We start from the raw sequence: 9918 nt of genomic DNA, 5'->3' as shown, positions 1-9918 counted from the left end.
GCACAGACCGCGCTCCTCAAGCGTAGGGAGAACATCGAGACCCACGGAAGGTCTAAGCCACAGAAAACACGCCGCGCACACCGCACAACGGACACAGGCCGGAACCGCCCTGCCCGGCTCGCGCTAGCGTCGTGCTGACGACCATCCCGCTCCCGTTGCCTACCCAAAGGGGACGGCGTCCAGCCCTCTGCCCGTCTCCAAAACGCCTCCCTGCGACTCCCAAACTTCTCCCCTCCTCCCAAGCCCTCCCCGGCTCCGGCCGCTCAACTTGGCTTCCGGAGGGCCGGAGGCCTTAAATCCCTTGTCGTCAAAAAAAAAAACCCAGCGCCTCGACCCTCCGGGACATTCCCTTGGTCACCGGGTTCCTCTTCGTCGTCCGCCATTGAGGAAAAGAAAACGGCGCCAGCGAGAAGTTGCGGAGAGGCCAGCGCCGACCTCTCCCGCGGCTTCCCCTTCCTCCGAAGCACGACAGGACGCTGCTCGCCGCGGCCGTCCTCGCCGGAGACACCGGGACACAAAACGACCGTCGCCCGCGCGAGAAGTCACCGGCCCCAAGCGCCTCCTCGCCGCTGCCTCGGCTTAGCCCCTCTCCACGCGCGTCCTGCGCCCGAAGGGGAAAAAAAAAAAAGCCAACCAAAAGGCGTGGGCTGAGATACCGCCCGAAAACCTCAGCCTGCCCGCGGCCATTCCCGTCTCCTGCTCCTTTACCCCGGCCTCGCGCCCGCCTGCCCCCCATGGTTTCGGGCTGCCGCTTTGAGGCTCACAGACGCCCCGGAAAACAGACCCAAAGGACACTTGAACCTTCACCCACCGTACAACGTGGGAGAAAGAATCGCTGCTGCAGGCCACCAGCCATCGCTCGCCTTGCCCGAGTCGCGTCCGGTGCCAAGATCCCGCTTTACTCGCCACTTCGCGCCTCCAAAATTAAAAAAAAAAACACAAAAACAAGAACACCCCACCGCCAAGCCGTCACACGGTGTCGCGTAGCCACCGGTGGCACCGTCCCTCCCAGCACCACGCACCCACCCGCCTCCTCACGGGGCCCCGCTTGCCGCGTCCGTCACCCTTTGGTGGCCAGAGCAGACGGGACCCTGCCGACACCCAAACCCAGGGGCAAAACCGACGCGGCGGAGGCCGGTGAACCCGCCGACCCCTCTCCCGGCCGACCCCCGCCGCCGAAACTGGAGAAAAACCCCTTCCCTCCTCCGCAGCCGTCGGGAAAGGGCCCCCCGCTCCCTCATGGCGGCGCCCGTCGGTCAACCAACGGGAAAGGCGCCGCGCGTGCGCAGTGCGGCTGTACGGCACAGGGGGGCGCCATGAGCCGTACGGCTGTACGGAAAAGAGGCCACTCATGCGCAGTACGGCAGTAAGGCACTGGGGGGCGCCATGAGCCGTACGGCTGCACGGAAAAGAGGCCGCGCGTGCGCAGTACGGCTGTACGGCACTGGGAGCCGCCATGAGCCGTACGGAAAAGGCGCCGCGCATGCGCAGTGCGGCTGTACGGCACAGGGGGGCGCCATGATCCGTACGGCTGTACGGAAAAGACGCCGCGCATGCGCAGTAGGGCTGTACGGAAAAGAGTCCGCGCATGCGCAGTGCGGCTGTACGGCACAGGGGGCGCCATGATCCGTACGGCTGTACGGAAAAGAGGCCGCGCATGCGCAGTACGGCTGTACGGCACAGGGGGGCGCCATGAGCCGTACGGCTGCACAGAAAAGAGGCCGCGCATGCGCAGTGCGGCTGTACGGCACAGGGGGCGCCATGATCCGTACGGCTGTACGGAAAAGACGCCGCGCATGCGCAGTAGGGCTGTACGAAAAAGAGGCCGCGCATGCGCAGTGCGGCTGTACGGCACAGGGGGCGCCATGAGCCGTACGGCTGTACGGGAAAGAGTCCGCGCATGCGCAGTACGGCTGTACGGCACAGGGGGGCGCCATGAGCCGTACGGCTGCACAGAAAAGAGGCCGCGCATGCGCAGTACGGCTGTACGGGAAAGAGGCCGCGCATGTGCAGTACAGCTGTACGGCACAGGGGGGCGCCATGAGCCGTAGGGAAAAGGCGCCGCGCATGCGGAGTGCGGCTGTACGGCACAGGGGGGCGCCATGAGCCGTACGGAAAAGAGGACGCACATGCGCAGTACGGCTGTCCGGTAAATTCCCCTCACTTTCCCCCCAATTTGCCTACTTTTCCCCTCAACTCACCCGCTCTACCCCACGAAATGGCGCCCAGCCCCTTAAGATGGCGGCGCACACACACACCCCCCCCCCCTCCCCGCACGCGCCCGACGCACTGCGCACGCGCCTGACGCACCGCCCCGCTCCCCCGGAGGGGCGGGGCCGGGGAGCGGCGCGGAGGGGTTCGCGTAACGCGCCCCTGTCCGGAGGCGGAGGGATCCGCGCCGGCGCGCTGAGTCCCTTTAAAGAGGCGGAGGGCGCCGCGCCTGCGCAGTGCGGTCCGCGGCCGCCGCCGCCGCTTTATTCGGTTTTCTCGGGGCGGGGGATTAAAAGTCGGTTCTGGCGCCGGGAACGCGGTCTCCGTGCGCGCTCGGACGTGGCTCCGGCTCCGGCGGGGGTCGAAGGTTGCAGCTTGAGGCCGGGAGGGGGAGGGTGGGGGTCGATCCCTGAGGGGGGTCGGGGGGTCCTGGGGAGTCTCAAGGGGTCCCAGAGGCTCCTGGGGGGGGTCTCGGGGGGGTATTGGGGGTCCTGGGGGGTATCAGGGGGCTATTGGGGATCTCAGGGGGTCCCAGAGGCGTCTGGGGGGGGTATTGGGGGGTCCTGGGGGGCATCAGGGGGCTATTGGGGATCTTGGGGGGTCTCAGGGGAGATTTTGCGGGGCCCTGGGGTGCCCTAGGGGGGGTTGGGGGCTCTAGGGGGATCCTGGGGGGAGATTGGGGGGGTCCCAAGTGATTGGGGTGGGGGGGTGGCTGAGGGAGCATTAGGGGGTGCCAGGAGGTTTGGGGGTATTTTTTGGGGAGGGGGGGGGGTCTCGGGGGTTTGGGCGTCCCGGGATGGTTTTGGGGCATCCCAGGGGGTTTTGGGGGGGGTCCCTGGGGGGCTTCAGAGGGGCGTTGGATGGATTTTGGGGGGGGGGGGGGTCCCAGGGCGTTTTGGGGAGTTCTGGGGGGTTTTTGGAGGTTCCGGAGTGGCTTGGGGGGGGGGGGGGGGTAGAGGGGGGTCGATTTTGGAAGGTCCCGGGGTGGTTTTGGGGGATCCCAAGGGGATTTTCGGAGGGTCCTGGGTGGGGTTGGGGGGGGGAGGGGCATTGTGAGGGTTTTGGGGGTCCCTGGGGTGATTTGGGAGGGGGTCTTGGGGAATTCTGGAAGGTTCTGGGGTGGTTTTGAGCCGTTCCGGGTTTTTTGGGGATCCCTGTGGTGATTTTTGGGGGCTCCCGGGGGGGTTTTGGGGCATCCCAAGGGGATTTGGGGGGGTCCTGGATGGATCTTGGGGGGGGTGGTGGTTCTGGGGACTCTCGTCTGCATTCTGGGGGGTTCCTGGGGGATTTGGAGGGTCCTGGGGGATTTGGGAGGGGGGTCCCAGGGTGGTTTTGGGGCATCCCAAGAGATTTGGGGGGTCCTGGGTGGGGTTGGGGGGAATTCAGGGAGGCCTTGGGTAGATTTGGGGGGGTCCTGGGTGGATTTTTGGGGGTCCTGGGGTGGTTTTGGGGCATCCCAGGGTTTTTGGGGGCGGGAGGGGGGGGAGTTGGGGATGGATTTGGGGGGGGGTTCCAAGGGGGTTTGGGGGGGGGACTTGGGGGGGGGGACGGGACCCTGGAGTGGTTTTGGCGCTTCCCGGGTGCGTTTTTTTGGGGGGTTCCCGTGGCCTTCCAAACCCAAAGCGGGGCGGGGTCTATGGGGCGGGGGCGCCCCCCCCCAGGCTGCCCCGAGAGAGGGTGCGGCTGCGGCCCCGCTTGCCCTCCCCGGAGGCGGAGCTGGAGACGGAGGCGGTGCGGAAGCGGGAGAGGCGCGTCATGGCTGCCGCCGCCACTGCCGGGAGGGCGTGGCGTCAGGGGACACGCCCCCTGCCCCGCAAGCCCCGCCCCTTGGAGCCCCCCCCGCCCCCCGCAGCGCCCCCCCCCCCCCCCCCCGGGGGGTTAGTGCAGGGGGAAATGCCCTCAGGCCCCGCCCCCGGGGTGTAGGCCACGCCCCCTCCCCGAAGCCACGCCCCCTCCCCGAAGCCCCGCCCCACGCCAACGCAAGGAAACAGGCCCCGCCCCCTCCAAGCGGCTCCAATAGGGTTAATGGAAGGGAGGAGGCCACGCCCCCTTGCCGCAAGCCATGCCCCCAAGCCCCCAGTGGGGTTAGTGCGGAGCTGCAGGACACGCCCCCTTTATTAGGCCACGCCCCCCCCACGGGGTTAGTGCAGGGGAGGCGTCCCCGAGGCCACGCCCCCTCCCCGAGGCCACGCCCCTCGTGCACCCCGTGACATCACACGTGACCTCACAAAGGGGCGGTGCCGTCACACGTTGGAGGGGGGGAGGGGGAGGGGGGAGGTGACGTGAGGCGGGGGGGGGAGGGTGTGGCCTCACACGTGACATCACCGCTGACGTCATCGCTGACGTCTCTCCCTACCTGGCCCCACGCTGCGCTTGCGGTCCAGGACGTGGGGGACTGGGGGGCGGGGTAATTAACCCCCCGGAGCAATTAATTACCCCCCCGGGTCACTGATTACCCCCACACCCCCCCCCCCCCCCCGCAGCCATTCATTACCCCCCCCAGGGCCATTAATTAACCTGCAGGGGGGCTAATAATGCACCCCACCCCCTCGGGCAGATTTATACCCCAGGAAAAGCAGTTAATTACCCCCCCCGGAGCACTAATTAACCCAGGGGTCATTAATTGCTGTCCCCGGGGGTCTTCATTACCCCCCAGGGCAATTAATTGCCCCCCCCCTTGGGTGCTAATTTCTCCCCGGGGGGGGGGGGGGGTTAATTACCCCCGCGGGGGGGGGTTAATGAGCTCTCATAAATATTAATGAGCACTAATTGTACTCACTGTAGCCCATGCCCTGCACGAAGTACTTGAAGGCCTCTGTCAGCTTGGCCGGCTGGGGGGGGCGGGGGGGGGGTCAAGACCACGCCCCTTTAGGCCACGCCCCCTTTAAGCCACACCCCAACCCCCCCATAGGGGGCCCCTCCCCTTTAAGCCCTGCTCCCTCCCCTTAGGCTACGCCCCCTCCCCCTCAAACCACACCCACACCCCCCTTATATGGGGGACGCCCTGAGGCCACGCCCCCTCCCCCCTTAGCCACGCCCCCCCAACCAACCCCTTCTATGGCTTTGGTGCCCCCTTACGCCACGCCCCCTCCCTTCCAAGCCCTGCCCCTACAGCCCCCCATAGAAGGCCGGTGCCAGGCCACGCCCCCCCTTAGGCCATGCCCTCTCAGTCTCCCAGACCACGCCCCCTCCCCCTTAAGCCACGCCCCCCCGTTGGCGCTGGTGACCTTTGACCCCTCACCTGGCTGAGCTGGGGCTGCCCCCCTCCGTCCGCCATCTGTGGGGTGTCAAAGGTCACGGTGTAGGGGGTCAAAGGTCACGGGGTCGGGGGGTCAAAGGTCACCTTGATGAAGGAGGTCTGGGTGGGGTCCAGCTTGGCGTTGCACTCCACCTGGGGGGGGGGGGGACGGGCCGTGGCGGGGGTCACGTGACTCCACGAGGGTCACGGGACGGGCCATGTGACCCCGGCTCGTGACCTCACGGGGGGGCGGGGTCAGGTGACGTCACTCACCACGGCCTCCTCGTGGGGGGAGCCGTCGCCCACCACCAGCAACATGGGGCAGCTTTGGGGGGGGGTGGAGGGGAGAGGGGGTCAAAGGTCACTGTGGGGGGTCGGAGGCCATCCCGGAGGCACGGGGTCAAAGGTCAGAGGGGCGAGGGGGGGTCGCTCACCGCAGGCTGCCGGCCCCGCTGCGCGCCAGGCCCAGGTCACCGCGGCTGCGCGGCCCCGGCAGGAGCAGGAGCAGGGAGCCGCCACCGCCACGGTGAGTGCCCCCAGTACACACCAGTACACACCGGTGCCCCCCCGGTGCCCTCCCAGTATAGCCCAGTGCCTCCCAGTACAGCCCAGTCCCTCCTAGTGCCCCCCAGTACAGCCCAGTCCCTCCCAGTGCCCCACAGCCCCCTCCCAGTGCCTCCCAGTATAGCCCAGTGCCCCACAGCCCCCTCCCAGTGCCTCCCAGTATATCCCAGTGCCCTCCCAGTGCCCCACAGCCCCCCCCCAGTGCCCCCCAGTACAGCCCAGTGCCTCCCAGTGCCCCACAGCCCCCCACCTGTTGTACATGCCCCACAGCAGGGGGGCGTTGGGGGTCGCCCCCAGCCGGGCCCGGCTGCTCTGCACGGCCGGGGGGGCGGCCGACAGCTCCTCCTGTGGGGCAGACCCACAAGTGAGCCGCAACTGACCCCCCGCCGCTCCCCCGGACCCACAACCGACCCGTAACCCACCCCGAGACCCATAACTGACCCACCCCAGGGCCACGGCTGACTCACCACCGACCCACAAGTGACCCCCCAGGACCCATAACTGATGCCCCCAGCCCCACAAGTTCCTCCCCCCGGCCCCACAAGTGCCCCCGGCCCCACCTGGGTGAAGAGATGGGCCAGGATCATGTCGGTGGTGGAGGACGTCAGGCCCGAGAGCTGTGGGGCAGCAAGTGGGGCGCCATGGGACCCACAGCGACCCATAAGGAGCCACGGGACCCATGGAACCTACAGGGACCCATGGGACCCACAGAGACCCATAGCGACCCATAAGACCCATAGAGACCCACAGTGACCCATAGAGACCCACGGGACCCATTGGGACCCATGGGACCCACAGAGACCCGTGGGACCCACAGGGACCCGGCGGGACCCATAGGTGCCCCATAGTCCCATGGACACCCGTAAGTGACCCACAGAACATCTAGAGGTGCCCCATAGCGCCGTGGAGACCCATAAGTGACCCGCGGCTGCTCCGTAGCCCCATGGAGACCCATAAGTGACCCATAGGTGCCCCATGGAGACCCATAGAAGACCTAAAGGTGCCCCATATGCCCACGGAGACCCACTAGAGCGCCCCACAGCCGCCCCACGGCCGCCCCACCTTGTGCGCGGCCCAGTCCATCCAGCCCTTGGCCTGGGGGTCGATGTTGACCAGCACCAGCCCCTCCACCGCCTCGGGGTGCAGCAGCTGTGGGGCAGGGCCGGGGGTCACCTCCTGCCCCACGGCGGTCCTCTCTGCCACATAGACACCTCCCCGGACCCATAGATTCCCCGCCGGCCCCACAGTGACCCCCAAGAACCCAACGCAGGAGCTCCTCAAACCTCCTCCGGACCCACAGCGATCCCACCCAAGGGCCCTCCTGCCCCACAGCGACCCCCCTGCCCCATAGCGACCTCCCCAGCCCCATAGATTCCCCCCCCAGAGCCCTCCAGACCCACGGCGACCCCCCCAGACCCCCAAATTCCCCCCCCGGAGACCCTTCAGGACCCCTCCAGAACCCCCCCAGATCCCTCCAGCCCCACAGCGACCCCCAAGTTCTCCCCCAAGGAACCCCCCCAAACCCCCTCCAGACCCACAATGACACTCCCCCCCGCCCCGACCCACATGTGTCCCCCCAGATGCCCCGCAACCCCCCCGCCAGACCCACAGATCCCCCCCAGGTGACCCATAGCCCCCCTGAGACCCACAGAACCCCACAGAACCCCCCCCAGATGCCCCATACACCGCCCCCAGAGACCCTCAGGACCCCCCCTCCAAGGACCCACAGATCTCCCCCCCCCAAGATGCCCCATAACCACCCCCGAGCCCCTCCATGTGCCCCCCCCCACCCCAGCCCCACTCACCCCAAATTTCGCCAGGACGAAGGCGCCGGCCCCCACCCCCATCCCGATGATGCTGGCGATGCTGGGGGCGGGGGGTGGAGTGTCACGAGGTCAAGGTCATCCTGACCCCCCCCCCCCGCTATGGGGCAGCCCCCCAACTCACTTGAGGTACTGGAGGATGCAGGGGATCATCTCGGCCAGTTGCTCCAGCGAGGGGTACTGGTACCTGGGGGGCAGGGGGGGGTCAACGGGTCAACGGGGGGGTGACAGGGGGTCAACGGGGTCAACTCGGGGGTTGGTGGGGTCAATGGGGCCAGCTTGGGGGTCAATGGGATCATGGGAGGTCAACTGTGGGTCAACGGGGCCAACTTGGGGGTCAATGGGATCATGGGAGGTCAACTGTGGGTCAACGGGGCCAACTTGGGGGTCAATGGGATCATGGGAGGTCAACTGTGGGTCAGCGGGGCCAACTTGGGGGTCAGCGGGGCCAACTTGGGGGTCACTGGGGTCAACCGGGAGGTCGGTGGGGCCAACTTGGGGGTCAATGAAGCCAACTGGGGGGCCAATAGGGTCAACTCGGGGGTCGGTGGGGTCAATGGGATCATGGGACGTCAACTGTGGGTCAACGGGGCCAACTTGGGGGTCAGCGGGGCCAACTTGGGGGTCAATGAAGCCAACTGGGGGGCCAACAGGGTCAACTCGGGGGTCGGTGGGGTCAATGGGATCATGGGAAGTCAACTGTGGGTCAACGGGGCCAACTTGGGGGTCAGCGGGGCCAACTTGGGGGTCAATGAAGCCAACTGGGGGGCCAACAGGGTCAACTCAGGGGTCGGTGGGGTCAACGGGGCCAACTTGGGGGTCAATGGGATCATGGGAGGTCAACTGTGGGTCAGCGGGGCCAACTTGGGGGTCAGCGGGGCCAACGGGGAGGGGCAACGGAGACTCAAGGTGGTCAATCAAGGGTTCAAGCGGGATCAAGCGGGGCGGGATCAGCGGGGCTGGGGGAGGGGGGGGTTGGGGGGCGGGCGATGGGGGTCGCGGGGCGCCGTGGGTTGCACCCTGGGGGGTAGGGGGGGGCGCCCTCCTCCATGCCGGGGGGGTCGACGTGGACCACCAGGAAGTTCTTGACGATCTCCCCCATCTCCTCGTGGGCGAAGAGCGGGGTGAAGCACGACTCGTCTGGGGACAGCCCCACCCCACGGCTATGGGGCTGGACCCACGGCCGTGGGGCAGGGGGCACCCATGGGGCCAGGGAAGGGATGGAAGGGCCCCAGGTGCCCGGGGAGGGGGGACCCAGGGGACTGGGGAGGGGACCCAGGTGGCCGGGGGGACCCCCACCTATGGGGCTGGACCCGGATCTATGGGGCAGAGGGGACCCAGGTGTCCAGGGGCACACACATCTATGGGGCTGGGACCCCCACCTGTGGGTCTGTCCCCCCATCTCTGGGTCTGGGTCCCCCATCTATGGGTCTTGGACCCCCTGGTGTGGGTCTAGAACCCCTATCTCCAGGTCTGGGACCCCCAGGTGTGGGTCTGGAACACCCGTCTCTGGGTCTGGGCCCCCCATGTGTGGGTCCGTCCCCCCACCTCTGGGTCTGGGCCCCCCGTGTGTGAGCCTGGTCCCCCATCTATGGGTCTGGGCCCCCCATGTGTGGCTCTGGGACCCACCTCTATGGGTCTAGAACCCCCAGGTGTGGCCCTGCTCCCCCATCTCTGGGTCTGGGCCCCCCATGTGTGGGTCTGTCCCCCCATCTCTGGGCCTGGTCCCCCATCTATGGGTTTGGGACCCCCAGGTGTGGGTCTAGAACCCCTATCTCCAGGTCTGGGACCCCCATCTGTGGGTCTGGAACCCCCATCTCTGGGTCTGGGCCCCCCATGTGTGGGCCTGGTCCCCCATCTAGAAGAGCTTGCTCTCCCTGTCTTTGAGTACTGTTTTCACTGTCCCGGTTACCTCTTTGCTAACATTCTCTTCAGAGCTGCAGTGAAACCAGGAACCACGTGGAGAAAGCACCCACACTGAAAGTGCCTGGAGGGAACATTGGGGCTTCTTCTCAGTGTCTCTGACATAGGGTTTCACTGTCCCGGGAAAGTCTCTGCTAACACCCTGCAGAGCGCTGTGCC

At 67.3% G+C, this 9918-nt stretch overlaps 1 protein-coding gene and 1 long non-coding RNA gene across 2 annotated transcripts; both read right to left on the bottom strand.

The window, feature by feature from the left end:
• Window positions 1–4571: 4571 nt before the first annotated feature.
• LOC141736928 (uncharacterized) lies at window positions 4572–5476 on the bottom strand. Its single transcript, XR_012585084.1, has 3 exons — window positions 5453–5476; window positions 4991–5042; window positions 4572–4606 (listed from the first exon to the last, which is right to left on the bottom strand). It is a non-coding gene; the product is annotated as an uncharacterized LOC141736928 (long non-coding RNA).
• A 51-nt stretch (window positions 5477–5527) lies between these two features.
• On the bottom strand, window positions 5528–9275 carry LOC141736929 (protein NDRG2-like). Its single transcript, XM_074571575.1, has 9 exons — window positions 8856–9275; window positions 7961–8023; window positions 7819–7879; window positions 7076–7162; window positions 6574–6630; window positions 6264–6358; window positions 5884–5928; window positions 5723–5774; window positions 5528–5602 (listed from the first exon to the last, which is right to left on the bottom strand). The coding sequence occupies exons 1-9, from the start codon at window positions 9257–9259 to the stop codon at window positions 5528–5530; spliced, it is 939 nt and encodes a 312-aa protein (XP_074427676.1). The 5' UTR covers window positions 9260–9275.
• Between the last annotated feature and the right edge of the window lie 643 nt (window positions 9276–9918).

This window comes from Larus michahellis, unplaced genomic scaffold (assembly GCF_964199755.1).
Source record: "Larus michahellis unplaced genomic scaffold, bLarMic1.1 SCAFFOLD_441, whole genome shotgun sequence".
Lineage (NCBI taxonomy): Eukaryota > Metazoa > Chordata > Aves > Charadriiformes > Laridae > Larus > Larus michahellis.
This window is presented reverse-complemented; position numbering and strand designations above follow the sequence as displayed.

Coding starts and splice junctions, on each gene's coding strand:
- LOC141736929 (XM_074571575.1), bottom strand. CDS start 9,259: ATGGGGGACCCAGACCCAGAGATGGGGGGACAGACCCACAGGTGGGGG. Junction 7,163..7,818: donor TCGTCCTGGCGAAATTTGGG/GTGAGTGGGGCT, acceptor CCTGCCCCACAG/CTGCTGCACCCCGAGGCGGT. Junction 5,603..5,722: donor CCCCCCACGAGGAGGCCGTG/GTGAGTGACGTC, acceptor CCCCCCCCCCAG/GTGGAGTGCAACGCCAAGCT.